Here is a 17,976-nt window from a genome sequence, read left to right as displayed (position 1 = left end):
GTCTAATCTTATCCAACCAATTTTACCCATATTTAGTCATGAACTGGTAAAACATGAACAGATGGACTGCGTTTATTGCTGGTCCAGAAAGAAGGAACTACAGTCTACAGCTAATAGTTAGTTACTCACGAGTCAATTCATTTACCAAAATAACCGCAAACATCAATGTTCTGAATTGAGTAAATAATCATACCTAAAACCTATCGTATCGTACATATAGTAGGTACATTTAAAAACGTTAAAACCAACCAAACCGTCCTAATTGACCTGGATCAGTTCATTCGACCTGGTTAATAACATGACCCGGTATCCAGTTTGGAACCAGCAGAAATATTATTAAAACATTGGATTCTTTTAAAGTCTTAATGACTATTACTATTACCATTTCACTAAACTTCCGGTAATGGTGCAATTCCATGTAAAGAACCGGCCCATTTTAACCGGTAGTTATTGTTTCTGCAAAAACTATAACTACAGGTTCGACCATGAAATCCTGTCAAAACTGGCTGAACCAGACTGTAAACATCCCTACCAATTACCAAATACTGTAATTTAAGCCAATAACCATTAAAAAAATTACAACACAAACATGAATTAGAAGACAAAATTACATTTTACAAATCTAATTAGTTTAGACTTCCACAAACCTAAAAAGAAACTTCAAAAAATCACTAAATTTGGCTATGCTCATAACTGATCACGATTTCTGGCATGTTTACTCAAATTTCTTGTGGCGTTAGAATCATCACCTTCACGACATGAAGCTCGGTTTGATTTATGAAGGGCGGAGGAAAACGCCAGCTATACTTAACTACTTTATAATGATTTGTATGCTACACCCTGTACCTGTAAACAAACATCAATGGTTCAGCTTGCATAATGTATTGTGCTGAAAATTAAAGAAAATAAACGTGAGGGCAATTAGGTAATATACGAATGATATCAAAAGAAAACATACCTTTTAACACACTTATTATATCTTGTATTCTTCAACATGCATCCATTTTGTAGATGACCATTTATGTCCTTTAATCACAGGACAACCACCTAGAAATAAATAAAAAAAACGATTAGATTATTCTTGCAATAATACTTAACTTTTCTTATCATATTTTACACGGTAACTAATTATTTAAAATATAATAAGATTATAAAACCAAAAGTGTGTTGACATGTTCACTAAAGGAACAGAGTTTCTTGTTTTAGTTTGTTTGTTAAGAATATAAGTGTGTTAGTGTTTGTTTATGCTAGTTCGTTAATTGAATAAATGAACGATTTATAAACATAAACAAACACAACCTAACAAGAGTTAACATTGATGGACTAAACAAAGTTAATAAAACAAGACTAAATTGTAATTGGTGATATATTAATTTTATAAAACTATAGTTGTATTGGACCTAAAAAATATTAACGAATATGTAAACAAAAGAACATACATAATAAGAATATTAATCATTACAATCCCAATAATCATGGCTAGTCAAAGATGGAGAAATTCTCTTCATAAGTTATGTCTTGCATATATTTGTAATTAAATGTATTCCTAAAATTAGCTTTCAATTCTTGTATATATGTCTTATTGTAATAGGCAACTGACAAAGTGTGGGTGTTCATATTCTTCTTCTAATATTGTGTTTGATCTATTCTTCTTTCAAATACCATGGTTGATCATTTTCTTATAATACATAAACAAACGTAAATGAACAAATGAGACATGTATTTATGTTCATCTGTTTAACTAAATGACAAAGAACTGTTCATGTTCGTTTGTTTATTAAATAAATAACATAAACAAACTTTCCACCATACAGTCCACAGAACGTTCAGTTCGTTTACAGATCTAATCGAACCGACACCACAAAATTATTACTTATTTTAAACCATTACCCACCCGTCCACTTTCCACACCAATTCAATCAATCATACCCAGTGGAATCCCACCAATAGCAAAGCTATAAGTAGGATCTGGGGAGGATGGGATGTAGGCACACCGTACCTCTATCCAATGGGATAAAAAGGTGGCTTCCAGAGAGACCCTCTGCTCTAAAAAACATATGTCTGAGGGAATATAAGAGGAAATCAAAGTTCAACAGTAATATAATTAAAAATAACACGTAATAAAATTAGTACTACTAATACATTAAAATATATAATATATGAAAAGAAAATAGCATGATGGTGTGTGACCAAAATAAGGTAAAGAGCAGCCCTTAAAGTATTCCTTTCATCCTAAAAATCCTTAACTTTAATTCTACGTCTCCAAGAATTCATATCCTCAACCATGTCATCGGAGAGGTTTAGGTCTAGCAAATCATGCCTAATCCTCTCCTCCCAAGTCAATCTAGGTCGGCCTCTACCCCTCCTCCCCTCTATAGTAACCCTATCCTCTCCTTAACTTTCCACACCAACTAAAACCATTTATTTTATTTCTTAAAACGTGACTGAATATAGGGTCCACAGGAACATACCATGCAGACTACTTGGATCCAGTGTTGCATCGGGACTCATGCTCCAAAAAAGTAATGCATCACCCATTTTTGGTTTCACATAGAGACCCTTTTTAGCACACTCAGATGCATTACTCCAGTCTGGTTTAGAGCTGAAATTTCCCTGTGCGGCAGGGAAAACTGTTTCTCCACCTTCCTCCACGTCAGACCTGAAATGAATAATATAAATAAAAATCCACTAAAAAGTGAGTCAAACAAGCAATAGGGTCGAGAGTCATCAAAGTATATGTTTAATGCATACAACCTCCTATATCACTTAATTTAAGAACCAGATTATAACTAGGGGTGTGCATGGGTCAGGGTTTTAGGTTCATGAAAACCGCTCGATTTCAGGTTTTACGGTTTGGTTTCAGTTTTTTACCAATTGGGATTGAAACTATTGATTTAAAAAAAAAATTGGCCCAAAATCATGAATTTGGACATAAATCTTTTTGTTAAATAATTATACATAAATCAGGATAATTTCATAAGTTCCAAATAATTCAAGAACTCTTAGCAGTTATCAAATGGTCATTTAATTAATTTATTTTTCATATTTAATATTATCGGAGAGTAGTGTTGTCATTATTATAGTCCTGTCATTATTATTCGCAAATTTATGATTACTTATATGTAAATTGGTTATTACACATGTCACACGTCACAAATGACACTACCCTCAAATAGTATTAAATACATAATATATAAAATAAATTAAATTATTGTTAAGAGTTTTTGAAGTTCCGGCCTTTTGGAGTTCTGAAGAGATCCAAATATACATTTCAACTAAAATATTTGGGTATCATTAGTTATTAAATTCTTATAAATTGCTTACAAATCAAAATTAAAGATGAAAAACCATAAATTCTGTTTAACAAAACCAAACCGAAAGTTTGGTTTTTACAAAAACATAAAATCATGCAATCAGTTTTTGTTTGGGTTCGGTTTGTTCGATTTCATGCACACCCCTGATAATAGACTATGATCATAGTATGTAACAATCTAGTTTCTATAATTACTTCTAAAGCCAGTATTACTACATATGCACCTTAAAAGGGCAGATGTAAATATGTAACATGAATAATATAAATGCATGATACTTACAGATACATAAGAACTGTAGCTATTCGTTGGCCTCCATTTTTGGTGTTGAACTCATCAAGAAAGTAGTCAAAATGAGGCTCATACTTTTGACCTTCTTCATAATGGAGAATTTGTAGTCCTTCTCCATGTTCTGTTAATTTATAAAAGCATTAGTCAGTATAATCCACTTAAGTTCACCACAAACATCTTCTAAACTTCTAACAATCAGATATTGCCTTTTAGATCGTTCAATGGTTGATATCCAGATAATAGAAGACACAAGATTTAAAAGAATAGGTCAGTAAATGAACTGAATGAACGGGCGCATGTTCGTGTCCGTTTGTTTAACTTTTACCGAGCAAACAATTAAACAGACGGGGTTTTCTTGTTCATGTTTGTTCGTTAAGAAAGTTAACGTGTTCATTTTTGTTTATGTTCGTCCGTTAACAGTATAAACGAACAAACATAACTGAAAATAGATGAACGAACATAACCAATCAAACTCCAGTTAAAAGTACATGTCAACATCAATTTTTCGAGCTAAAGATTAATAAAACTAGTCTAAATTGTAGTGGGTCTAGAAAGATTTAATGAATATAAAAGCTATCATATAAGATATTGTTGATGTATGAGCTAAAGATTAATAAAACAAGTCTAAATTGCAGTGGGTCTAAAAAGATTTAATGAATATAAAAGCTATCATATAAGATATTGTTGATGTATTTATGACACTTAATTTAAACATAAAAAAGGTTGGTATAAAACAATGTGATGTTCATACACCATACCTACAGGGATGAATGTGTAGTCTGCAATTCTTTTGTCTATATTCCGTACAATTTTATCCCTTCCTCTCCTCAAAAACGTTCCAGAGCTTGTACGCACTCTAAAAAAATACAAATTGTCAAGCAAGATGAGCCTACCTCATTAAGATAACCCAACTGCAATAGGAGGTGATTTGTAGCATAGGCTATTGACGTACCATGGTGTACACATCACCTCCCAGTTGTATTAGAAGTAAATACGAGAAAATTGAGAGCACAAACCTGCTATCTGTACTCTGGCCAGTCTTGCTATCAACAACTGTTGATTTTGCCATGTGAGGTTTAGCAAGATTTATTAAGTAATCACACTCTTCTTTTGACTGTTTTACAATACAGACAAAGAGTCAAATATAATGTTCCTACTTCCTACTAATACCAAATATAAATGTAAACTAAACACTTGTTCATGTTATTCCTAAGAGAAATTGGTATATAAGATTAAAAAAGCACAACACACAGGTGCCATTTATTAAAGCCAAAGACAATGGTTTTTAGGCCTGTAAACAAACAAAACTTTCAGTGAGCTGTTTGTGAACCATTTAGCGAAAGTTCATTTATGTTTGCTTATTTAACAAGCGAACAAACATAAGCAAACATTTTTTGTTCATTTAGTTAAACAAACCAATTTGAACACATTTCTCGTTTGTTCATTTATGTCCGTTTATCATCATTCATTTACGTTCATTTATATTCGATAGTTTACTTTTGTTTAAGTTTGATTGTTCATCATATGTTTTTAGGTCCATTACTATTTAGACTAGCTTTAAAAAAATTTTAGACCCAATATATTTGTTCATATTAACTTTTAGTTGGTGTTCGGTCAGTTATGTTCTTTCATCTATGTTCAGTTATGTTCGTTTGTTTTACGTCTGTAAACCGTCCGTTTATTCTATTAACGAATGGACATAAACGCACACGTACAAGAAAACCTCATTCTTTTATTTGACCGTGTTCGATCGTTTGTTCGGTTAAGGTTAAATGAATGAGCAAGAACATGTACACAAGGACATGATTAGATATAGCATATATGCTAAAATATCATAAAACTATCCAGTAAAAAAAAGAAACGAGATGTATGAAACAGCTACTCACCAAAAAATTGTGATAAAGAAATGCTCTAGGCTCCCAAGAAAGGATCTCAGTCCACTGATCTCCTCTTTTTCCAGTCTCATTACCGTCAATGTCACCACTGCATTTCAGACCAATCAAGTTTAGTGATATCGAATAAGTGGGAAGATAGTGGTTTTAGAAAACGAAAACACTACTCAGGCATGATGCATATTTAGGCACTTAGTATATTCCTCATTTAACGTTAAGATGTAATTGTCTACGTGTTTAAATTATATTAATCATGGATTAAACAATGATTGTTTTTGTGAAATGAAAAACCCCAATCTGTGCCATTATTTTGAAGTGCAATTATCTACTCACTAGTCACTACGGATAAAATGTAAGGAGCATAATTTACCACACTGTTGCAGATACACAAAGTAGGCCCGTAAACGGACACAAACGGAGCATGTCTGTGTTCGTTCGTTTAAACTTTAACCAAACAAATGATCGAACACGAATAACCAAACGAACAGAGTTTTCTTGTTCGTGTTTCATTCATTAAAAATAAAAAAATTCCCGTGTTTGTTTTTGTTCGTTCGCTAACAGTTTATGAACGTAAACGAACAAACGAAACAGACATAGATGAATGAACACAAATGTTCATGTTTGTTCATTTTACTAACTAAAGAAACATAAATGAACTTCCCACGGCACTGAACCAAATGTGAAACGCACAAACCTAACAAAACCTAGATTCACACAAAGCAAGTGTTCCCTGTATGCTCAAGCTCAGATCATTTCATTTCAAAGTTGGCTTGTGAGTCATATTTTAAAGATATTGTGAAAGCTAGTGCATTTCAAAGTTTGAAGTAAAGCTAATTTCGTATAAGTATAGCCTAGGATCCAATTAATATATGGCAAAGAGCAGTGGACCTAATTTCACATAAACCGCGTAGCCGAGGTCGAATTTTGATGGGAAAACTAGTACATTGATTCTATAAGTTGAATGTTTAAAGTAAACCTAATTTCACTATCAGTCCAGCTAAATCATCAAACCCTAGGTTGTCTTACACAAGCAATCGTTTCCGCTTGAAGGTGATGCCATCATCACCGTCGTCGGATCCAAGGGGAAGCGAGAAGATGCCTAACGCTAGAAGCATCAGTAGTACGATTGTGAGCATCAAAAGCATTGATAGCACTAGAGCCACCGTTGACGATCGCTTGCTGCCGTGGTGGTTATGGCGACCTAATAATAAGCTTCTTCTATTATTATTATTATTATTATTATTGTTGGTGCTTGCAGTAAATTGGATTGATGAGATGTGTAATTGTTTGTAGCTGTTAGGGTTTTCAGTCTTTGATTTTGATTTTGATTTTGATTTTGCAGGTTGATTTGGAGATAGATATGAAATCAAAGTGTTTTTTGGGTTTATAAACAACAAGCAGAAGAATGGACAGCTGGCAGTGGCTCAAATGACGGATTTCTCCCTTAGTTGATTTTTAGAATAACTAATTAACTGTACTCGCGCGATGAAATGGAAAATATAATAATATATTTGTGGGTGTTCATCGTTTAAATTGATTTTTAAAAATACTACTTTGTCATTTTTTAAACTTGTACCATATGCTTGAAATTTTATAAAATTCTTAAAATTACCGTCTTAATTTGCCTTGACTCGATACACGGTATGGATATGAGGATATCACTTGAAAAAAAACGGCTAGCGGAAAACTAGCAAAATCCCTAATGGTATTTGGCTAGATTTAAACTGAAAACCAAAACTTCGTTTTTTTTAGTTTTTAAAACAAAACTCAGAGTTATGTATAGTTGTTTTTAAAAAAAATAATTAAAGATGTTACACTTTGGGGAAAAAGTTAACGGCCAATTTCATAATTTTCCAAAATAAATTATTAAATCCATAATTTTTATTTATTATAATCCCATCGGCAAAGGTTATATTTGTCCACAACTCCACAAGTATTTGGTTTCAAATCCAATGGGCTAGTTTTGGCTGAACGTGGAATTCAAACTTCAGTTAGTTGATTTTGACTTTCGATAATTTATTATCTAATAGAATTAATAAAGTAATGTCCGTCAACAATTTTTATAAAATATATATCATATTAAATATTGATATTGACATTGATATAAAACAAGGTTTAATATCCACACATCGCTACACACGGATGTGTTTTGTATTTACATGTAGTCGATACAAGGAAGATAAATGATAAAAGATATATACTCAACTAATACTGAAGTGAAAATATAATTTATGGTGGAGAAAAATAACAAAAGAAATATACACTATAATTAATATTAAACTAATATAATAATTACTTCTCAAATAAATGAATAACTAAAACAATTAATACAAAGTTCACTAAAAAACAATGTTTGTATAAATTAAAACAAAGTAACTCCAGATCAACGGACACAACATGGGACAACATATCAAAGTTTTCCTTTGGTTGATGCTATTGTTAAGAACCTAAAAGACCTTTTTCCTCGGGTTCTAGATTCTTCTTCAACTCCTCTTCATTGGAAAATCCTGATTCATAGTTGAAGTTTCAAAAAACTAAAAACTGGGAAAGCTCATTGTCTTAATATATCTCCGTGAAAAGACACCATGTATTATCTAAACCAACAACCACATGATAATTACCCTGCTATAATTTTTTTATATCATAGTCAACAACCATATACGCCAACTATTATAAAGATACTCATAGTAGAGGTGTGATATGGGTCATCACAATAGGTCAAAATGCATAATTTGTTAACTTATTTTTATAGTGTATCGGGTTCGGTTGGTTGAGTGACCGATGCCTATATTATAATATAATAAATAAGTAATTTGGTTGTCAGATGTCAATTTCATATGAAATCTTGTATTGTCAAAAGTCAAAATAATAATAATTTTATGGGAAAATTCCCAAAAACACGATTTTCAATTTTTTTGAATCACTCACGGCGGAGATGAAAACAGGACCAGACATCACGGAGGAGATGGATTTTATCATAAAATTATCGGGTGGGATCAGACTCTTTACACGTGTCAGTATTTTAGTGGCGACCGAAATCCGTCAGCGGGAAACCAAGAAGGAGATGGTTTTGGTTGGATTATTTTTGCAAACTTTTTGAAATTTGGCCAATTTTAAGTTTTTCAAGTCATTTGGCCTATTTTGGGGATTTCCCAAAATTTTAATAATAATATTATTAATAATGGTCTAAAAGTTCACAAATGGAATATGCACAAATATGCGTCTAAAAGAAGGTATTTAACAGAAAATCACAACATTTTTGGTTCAATACGTTCGAGAAGTCAGCATAATTAATAAAGGTAGGTATCCGTTCATAGATTTGGCGGTATGGTTTCTGTTGAGTTTTATATCTTATTATTGCATAATGCAGGATGAAGAAATACAAGTTGTGAACAATGCTTCTATACACGACCCTGAACCTGAGTCATCCATAACTTATTCGGACCCAAGTTTGGATGATGAGGAACTGCAAGAACCGGAATCTAGAAGTAAAAACATGGTTTGTTTAGAGCGATCTTCGTGTTAACGATCTCAGTGTTGGTAGCGTTCTTTATCAACTTGAAACCATACATTTTTTATGATAATGTAGGTCGATCTTCAAGTTCTTTTACCACATGTAAAATTTGTTTTTGTGTCCTTTTTTTTTGCACTTTTGTATTTTGTACATGAAGTTTGCTTTGTTAAATGATATGTAAGCAGTTTATATGTAATGATGTAAAAGGTGTTGGAAGTTTTAGTTGTTTCTAGAAGGTTAAAGTTTGCATGGAATAACAAGAATAAGTCAAGCATGCACGTGGGTTTTGCTTGGTCCTCCTTTACTTTAGTTCAAAGTTTGTTTCCGGTTTCATTTCCTAGTCTAGCTCCTTTTTAGTTTGTAACGTCTCTTTTAGTTTTGTTTTGTGTATTTAATAGCCTTTTTGGCTCAGTAATGAATTAAGCATTTAGCTAGTATCTTGCATACCATTGATATAATTTATCAAAAGGTTCCTATGAATCGAAATTATTAGTTTGCGGTATCATACTGAATATAGACAATGCTGAGTTAACAGTGTACAGATATATTTGTATACACAGCGAGCCGGGTTGTGTTTTTGGGCTAGGCTGTTCGGGCTGCTGCGAGTAACAATCCACCTACTATACCGAAATAATTAAACCATACTGCATAAACTATAGTCTAAATCAGAAATATTAATAATCCATATATACTCACATTAATCAAATCAAATCAAATCTAATAAACATATCATCAACTCATTATAACAAAATCTAAGACAAGAAACTAAAGAACATCAACATGAACTCATTAAGCCATCAAACACCACTTTTTGCACATTCGGGTCTCTCCACCAGTACAATAGCGAAGCATAGCTCCCGGTCTTTACGAAACGACCAAACTTGAATCATCGTATACGTCTTCAAAACCATCTTATTACAAGCCACAAACTCGTTCCAGCTCGTCTTCAACACAAAGTTATCAGTATTCTTCATATGCCAAGTCTTCAACCTCAACGGTTTCCCGTACATCTTCATCGTCAGACCGACGACCTTAACCTCCATACCATGTTTACTACCATCCTCAATGACCCGCATCTCGTCATCAGTCAAGAACTAGTGTGGGTGCGTCACCAGTTGCTTGACCGGCATGTTCAACCTGTTCTGCGTTTTATTCAAGTCACTCTCGTACAACGGTTTCTGGATCACCAACTTCATGTCTAGACCGAACATCTCAACGGTGATGAACCGCTTCAACTGACCGGTCCACTCTCCATCTTCTTCGGCATCTTCCTGCTTTTCTTTTCCTTCTCGATCAATAACACACCTTCGCGTTTCTTGATTATCGCGTTTTCGGTTAACTTTTTAACTTCTTGATTGTCTTCGAAAATAACAAAACAACGTTTCTTTATAGGCAAGAAGTACCTGAGTTCATAGCATGCAACGTGTTAGTATATATGATGAAAACTTAAGTTATATATAACATATTAAAAAGAAACTGGGATAATATTAATATTAATATTAATATTAATATTATTATAATTTATAGTATATTAATGATACACATACATACCCTTCTTGATTAAACTTTTTAACTTGTTGATGATCATACTTGTCTTCGAAAGCAGTAGCAAAACAACGTTTCTTTATAGGCAATAATAACCTGAGTTCATAATCATAGCAACATTAATGTTAATATTATTATACATAATAATAATTATATTATATGAACACATGACTTGTTTTAACAAACTGGGTTTAAATCTTTAATATGTTACCTTTCTTGACACAACCGATGATCATGTAACATTGCCGGAGTAGATGACGGTGTTGTGACTCGAGTATGATCAACGGTGAGAGATGGAAATATGCCCATTGTCGACTTCAACCTTTTGCAGAATGTATACGAATAATATGTGCGTGTGAGTTGTGATTAGAATGACTAGTTAGTAATTAACCTATGGTGGTTATTTATATACACGGGGATGAGGGTTTGAACCAGCTTGTTGCCAACGTTACGTATTTTATAACAAGAAAATCTTACTATTAATTATGGAAACTATATTTTTACTTAATTATCATATTTTTCAAACGTTTATTAGTTTAAAATTTGAAAATCGGTTTATAGTTTTAATGATTTAATTATAAATAATACGAATGCCATTCAAAAACATATATATATTATATATAATAATGTAAAAAAATATATGAATGTGTAGATGTGATTATGATGACTTTGCGTAATTAAGTACTTACTTGTATATGCACAAAATAGTTCCATTACAGTAAAATCTAAAACAAATAAGATTTAATTAGTTTCTAAATGCGTATCATTTGTTTTCAAATATTTATTATGCATTCTTGATTTAAATTTTAGAATTCGATTTTATAGTTTTAATCTTTTAGCTATAACTAATATATTTCATATAGAAACTCATATATTTCACAGAATAATAAATTCAATATATTGTAACCCAATAATTTTAAAAATAAGGATTTAAAAACTATAAATAACAAAGAATGAAGATTCAGTAATTTTTTGTAAAAAAATATTAGAATAAAATTTAGATATTTAATAACTAATTTGATTATTTATAACCATTATAATGTGTAATGTAAGAGCCGGTTAACAAGAGAGAACGTCGGGAAACAAAAATACAGATTTCACCAGAATTTGACATTTGATAATACAAGATTTCGTGAGAAATTGACATTTGACAACACAATTATTTATTATATTATAAGACATGCATCGGTTAGTCAACCAATCGAACCCGATACGCTATAAAGCTAAGTTAACAAATTACGCATCTTGACCTATTGTGATGTTCCATATCACACCTCTACTATAAGTGTCTTTATACCCGTAGTCACTTATATATCCAGTCTACCAATAGTGGGCAAACCAAATTTTTTTACAAACCAAAATTGGGTCTAGGTTTGATCAACAAATTCAAGAACCGGGCTGGGTCGCGTTTTTGATCGGTCTTTTCGGGGTTTATCAGGTTTTGACTAGGTTAGGTCCGGGTTTTGACCGGGTAGAGGTAGAACCTATTCCGGGACGGGTCTGGAACAAGGTTTTATGCCCGAGCCTAGATTACGACCAAATTCATTTTGGCCCATTGTATGCTCCTTTAGACAAAATCTAGACTAATAAACAATGGCACCGAATCCAAAATGTACTCGTACAAGTAAAGGGGTTTAAGATTGGTTGTGCTCTAAAAGTCATAAAATCTAATGATAGGTCCAACAACATTATGAACAAACCAAGTGTCATCAACCAGTTTCTTTCACTCTGAAAATTATTTTAAAGACATACCATGAATACACTTTAATTTACATAAGAAAAAAAAAGTATTACGACCTGCCTATAGACAACAGCAGTGATCACGAAAGCCATCAAAAGGCTACTACGTCGATCATTCAAGAATATGCCATGACGTTAGAAGAAAAGTAACGGTCCTACACACGAAGACCATGTTCCTAACGAAGTATGCGGGCCTTTACATCGTTTACCTGATAATAAGATGTAAAAAGTTTCAGCCAAAAATGTTAACTTTCTGGAGAAGAAATAAACAATTGGTGACAAAATAAACAGCGGAATGGGCTAGGTAATGGATCAAAATGGGGTCTGGTTAAATGGGGTCAAAACAAGTTAGGTGTGGTTGGGTTGACCCGAAACCGTTTTAGTCCATAAATGTTAATTATTTTACAAAGAACTAGTGAGTCAAATGTGATTACATAAAGTATATTACCTCAGAAGAAATCCAACTTCTTGAATAAAACATGCTTGGGAGATTTACGAATCAAAAAGACACTTCGGATTGGATGACTTCAACCATTCGACCCGATTATTTGTTAGTTCTGTTTTATTTTCTCACTTGACCCATTATGACACTACTGATAAATTATACAATTTTTTTTGAAAATGAACAAAAAGTGTCTCAGGTCAACCCAAAACCAACCTGCTTTGACACTCATGACTCATCCAACCCCGTTAAAATGATACTAAACCTGGAAAACATGTTCGGTTGTCATGTCTAACTCGTTTTAGTAAACATGTTTTATTCGGTTTTAATTAAACATGTCAACCCGCCAACCCATTTATGACCCGTTTAGCCTATTTACCACAACCCGCCACCCTGTTTAACATGCTTAGAACTTGGTTACAACGCGTCAAGCCATTTAACTCGTTTAGCTAAATGGGTTGAACCGGTCATGTTCAAGTCACGCGAATTTAAGTGTGTCCAGGTTAAGATAAATATCTTGACACAAATTAATATATGGATCGTGTTTAAACCCGTCAACCCGACAAAGTTTACAACCCTACTTTTAACTAAGATTCATGTTAACAATAAAACACAACCTAAACTGAAAAAATATTGCATAATAATTATTCAAGAACATGAACTTTCATCATTATCAAATATACAATATTACAAGAACTCAAATCATTACCCGTATCACCGACGATCACGGTCCGCTTGTTCCTTAGCAATCTGCTGCTTCTGCTTTTCAACTAACTTATCAAGAGCAGCTTCAACAGCATCATGTCCGCCAATAAGCAACCGAGTAATAACTTCCGGATCCTTCTCAAACCGGGCATCTTCAAACTCCTTTCGGGCATTCGCTCTCAACACATCCCGCCACAAAACACCGTGTGAATCCGGCCACATGAAATAACGGGTAGCACGGATTATGTCTCGGTACAGACCCAGTGCTTCCCGACGAGTGCTTGTAAGTTGTTGGCGAGTCAACATCTCGTCTTCACTGTCGTCAAAAGTTATCTTTTTCTTGACTACGTGACGATCCAGTAGCTCTTCCACGGTGTCCGGGCCGTTATTCATGAAATACCGACAGTGCAGGCGGTGAGAAACTGCAAGGGCTCGATGTTTCGCGATAGCGGTTGCCATTGTTCTGTTTCGTGAGGTTATTATTCAGCAATTAGAAGATGAACAAACTTTGAATCATTTACGGAATCGAGCCGCTCAAAAGATACTTGAGATCAGCTCGTTAAAATCTCTAAATAGAGCCGAACTTAAACAACCTCGAGCCCATGCTCGAGCTATAATTAACACTCATTTAACAAACGAGCTCGAGTTCAAGCCGGCTTGCGAACCTAAACTAGCTTTTCATTTATATATTTTTCTACTACGTTATGTTGATGCCGCAACTTCCTGATCGGTTCACGTGGCAGCATGTGGTCGTGCCACGCCATTTTTTCTTTTTTAAATATCTTTTATATTAGTTTTTTGGGCGTACTAATTTATGTTCATGATTTTATGCCGATACCGATTCCGTCGATATCGACCGAGTTAGTGTTTGTTTTTAAATATGTTAATTTGTGCACTGTCCAAATTTATTTTTTAGTTTAGTTCCGGTGCCCCAACCCAATACAGACGAACTAACATCCAATCGCAGCCACAACGTACGGGTTTTACCAACAGACTACAAGTCGTTTCAAATATGCTTTTTTAATCATAAGTTATAACTTATACGATGCGTCTACTTTTTTTAGGTTTATTATTTTCATTACCGTTAGGAGGCTACCTAACCAATACCGACCGAATTTGCGTAATATATAAAAATTAAAACGAGACAAGCTCGGGGAAGATGATTAAAATTTAAATGATTAAAGAGATGTTGATTGATTGATTAATTTGGTTTTGATTAAAAAGATATTGGAATTACCTTGTGAAATAGGCGTTGAAGAATTTGGTTCCGATGAAGAAATTGAGAATGAGAAGAACGTGTTGGTTGTTGTTGTTGTGATTTTGTGGGTTAGGGTTTCGCCAATTCCATTGCTCTTTTACATGAATCAATCACACTAAATTATTATTATCATTATTTTTTAAATTATTTTATTACGAAATCCCGTAACTAAATTTTGAAGGGAAAATTCTGGCCGAGAGAAACGGTTAAATAGTCTTAAATTCATACACATTTTTAAAATAACCTATCAAATTTGGACCAAGGAGACGGTATTTGAAAAAATCTTTAGGCCAATAGAATTCTGACAAGTGTCAAACTTTTTCAAAATCCGACTGTTTTTTTTTAAATGTTGGGGGACCAGTCCATATTTTCCGTTAAAAGTTCTCCTAAAAAACAGTCTTTTCCGACGGTTTTTCAATATTTCCTAACGGATCCCCTCAACTTCCAAAAGAATGGGAAATTGTGCATTCAAATTCAATTTTTCAATATGCATTTCGGGTGAATTTTTACCAAGAAGACCATAGATTTATAAATATTGAGGGATTCGCCCATATTTTTTCATTAAAACTTATTCTCCAAAGCTTTCTTATCAGACGGATTATTTAGGTTTCTTATTTGACCCCTACAAATTTAAAGCACATGGAAAAATGTGCCATTTAATTTTGTTTTTCAAGACATTTATTTGGTATATTTGAACTAAAGAGATCATATTTTTGAAAATATTGAGGGACCCGTCCATATTTCTTCACTAAATCTTAATATGAAAGTTGTCTTGCCAGACGGTTTATTAAGGATTCTAATCTGACCCCTACAAATTCTGAACACATGGAAAAATGTGCCTTACAAATTTGACGATTACGTAGTATAATCTATCATGTCCGTCCATATTTACATTATATGTATCATCTTCCTCGATCCTCATTAATTCATTCACATCTTTTCATCAACTCATAATCGGGAAATGTGCGTTACCTTAAAACGAGCTTCAAGTAAATCAATTAGCATGGAATGGTTGATGTTTGAAGCAAGACTAACACCTCCCCGTTTACAGTTTATTGGAACATAATCATACCTTCCGTTACCAGTTTGCCAATTACCACCATAACAAACAACATTATCAAGTTCCATGGAAGTTAAAGTTTAGGGTGGTATGTATGAAGGGGAATATGAAGTTAAACACATGTATATTCTTTGGATGATCATGTCGGAATAGACGGAATCGCATAATATATTGTCGGTGTAGACGGATTATAAATAAATTTTGAAGGTGTGGACTAGATTTCAACACATAAGAAATAAACTACTAACTCGTCTTCTTGGTACAAATTCACCCGAAATGCGTCTTGAAAGACTGAATTTGAAGGCACAATTTCCCATGTTTTTGATAGTTGATGGGATCCGTTAGGAAACATTAAAAACCGTCGGAAAAGACTGTTTTTTAGAAGAACTTTTAATGGATAATATGGACTGGTCCCCTAACATTAAAAAAAAAAACAGTCGGATTTTGAAAAAGTTTGACACTTGTCTGAATTCTATTGGCCTAAAGATTTTTCCATATCTCGTTTCCTCAGTCCAAATTTGGTGGGCTATTTTGGGAATGTGTTGGGATTTAGAGCTACTTACCCCTTTCTCTCTCCTCAAAATGGCCATTTTAAGAATTTTCCCTAAATTGTTTCAATTAGGTCACTCATACAATCTTTTATTCCAATCAGGTCTCTAAAGTTTCTTTTTTGTTATAATTTTAAATATTTTACCTAGATAGTTGATTTTGTAAGTTTTCTTTTAAAATTTTTAAATAGTTTGACATTACAAAATATATTTTTTTAAAAATTTGACAAAATTAGAATTTTTTTTATAAATGAAGTGTTTGTATATATTTAATAAGAAACATAGATATTACATCAACATAGCAGGTAGGCGGGCAACAAGCTGCGCCACCACCCCTTTCTGAATTATTGAGAAAAAAAATTATTTTTGTTTTCTTTTCAATTTTCCTCAATTTAAAAATTATTTTTCTCGATTTTTAAAAAATATTCTGCTATGTCAAACTATTTAAATATAAAAAAACATATAAAACATGTTATCCAGGTAAAATATCTATGATTAGAACAAAAAGAAAATGTTAGTGACCTGATTGTAACAATTTCAAATTTTAGTTTATGTTCTATAGAGTAATCTCTTTTTTTCCCTCCCAATTGTAACTGAAGAGTTATGGTCGTGGATCCGAGTTGGATTCGGTCATGAACTTATAAATGGCCAAAGTGACAAGTGTCAATGAAGGAAAACGTCAAAGGGAGAACAGACTCACATGCACACACGTGAATGAATACATCCAAAACGTCGCATAGAGAGAGTGTCACACCCCTATCTTAGGCCTAGGAGTGTGATCGACAGTTGGTGCCATATTTGTAAATAAATCAGAGTAGCGGGTTAATGCGGAAGACTTTATAAAAACTTAAAGGATCGATATTATAACTATTTACAGCACAAAAGACGAGTCGAAAGTCTCGTTTAGTATTTATTTGTTTATATGTTTTACAAAACCATCATATTTTAATATTGATACAAAATTATCCGAGCCATCGGATTCTTGAGCTCTTCGTCTTTCAAGCTCTAATCTTGATTACCTGCAAAATGTTATAAAATACGTTAGCAACGAATGCTGGTGAATATGCTGACGCTAAAAATATTTTCTTTACTTAATCACCCCTCGAGACCACGTAAGTCTCGGCGCATCTTGGATTAGGAATAATCAAGTTAAACAATCATCATAAACTCGAGTCTCTACACTAGGTCACCTCAGCAGAACACCGTAGCGTTCCGACATAACTTAGGTACCATAAATATACACATGGTCAGTCTCACTCGGACATAACTTAGGTCCGGCTCATCGTGGTGCGATGTGCCCACCGCGTTCCACATATGTAAGGATCCAGACAAGCGTATACCACAGCCTGAGGGCTAGGCTTATACTCTTATTTACAATGTTTTTAGAGACACTTAGTCTCATGTAAAGTTTTACACATAACATGTTTGTTTGTTTGAAAACAAGTTTGTAAAAGTGGGGCGCGTATTCACCTTTTCAATGGGATCGGTTTCCAACACCGTCCGTGAGTCTTTCCTTTGCTATCTCGCACCTATAGTACGAGTATAACTTTTGTTAGTCGGATACACGATCCGGCTTAAGACCTTTAGTCTTATTTATCTCGATGAACCTTTAGTTCATTATCTCTTTTTACTTAAAAACCTTTAGTTAAAAAGTAATCTTTATAAACCTT

General features: G+C 33.3%; 2 protein-coding genes across 2 annotated transcripts; both read right to left on the bottom strand.

Annotated features, from left to right (window-relative positions):
- Positions 1–532: 532 nt before the first annotated feature.
- On the bottom strand, positions 533–6,712 carry LOC143584490 (putative prolyl 4-hydroxylase 3). The gene is made up of 8 exons (XM_077066766.1): positions 6,521–6,712; positions 5,489–5,585; positions 4,619–4,716; positions 4,361–4,458; positions 3,594–3,723; positions 2,472–2,659; positions 959–1,047; positions 533–846 (listed from the first exon to the last, which is right to left on the bottom strand). Exons 1-7 carry the CDS (start codon positions 6,637–6,639, stop codon positions 974–976), a joined length of 804 nt encoding a protein of 267 aa, XP_076922881.1. The 5' UTR covers positions 6,640–6,712; the 3' UTR covers positions 533–846; positions 959–973.
- Positions 6,713–12,241: 5,529 nt separating this feature from the next.
- Positions 12,242–13,941, bottom strand: LOC143563421 (uncharacterized). Its single transcript, XM_077051210.1, has 2 exons — positions 13,445–13,941; positions 12,242–12,502 (listed from the first exon to the last, which is right to left on the bottom strand). Exon 1 carries the CDS (start codon positions 13,897–13,899, stop codon positions 13,450–13,452), a length of 450 nt encoding a protein of 149 aa, XP_076907325.1. The 5' UTR covers positions 13,900–13,941; the 3' UTR covers positions 12,242–12,502; positions 13,445–13,449.
- Between the last annotated feature and the right edge of the window lie 4,035 nt (positions 13,942–17,976).

Source organism: Bidens hawaiensis, unplaced genomic scaffold, assembly GCF_021521415.1.
Source record: "Bidens hawaiensis isolate Kalapana, Puna unplaced genomic scaffold, B.hawaiensis_p1.1 tig00000001_1, whole genome shotgun sequence".
Taxonomy (NCBI): Eukaryota; Viridiplantae; Streptophyta; class Magnoliopsida; order Asterales; family Asteraceae; genus Bidens; species Bidens hawaiensis.
This window is presented reverse-complemented; position numbering and strand designations above follow the sequence as displayed.

Coding starts and splice junctions, on each gene's coding strand:
- LOC143584490 (XM_077066766.1), bottom strand. CDS start 6,639: ATGCTTTTGATGCTCACAATCGTACTACTGATGCTTCTAGCGTTAGGC. Junction 5,586..6,520: donor AAGCGGAAACGATTGCTTGT/GTAAGACAACCT, acceptor TCTGAAATGCAG/TGGTGACATTGACGGTAATG. Junction 3,724..4,360: donor CTACACATTCATCCCTGTAG/GTATGGTGTATG, acceptor ATAAATTAACAG/AACATGGAGAAGGACTACAA.
- LOC143563421 (XM_077051210.1), bottom strand. CDS start 13,899: ATGGCAACCGCTATCGCGAAACATCGAGCCCTTGCAGTTTCTCACCGC.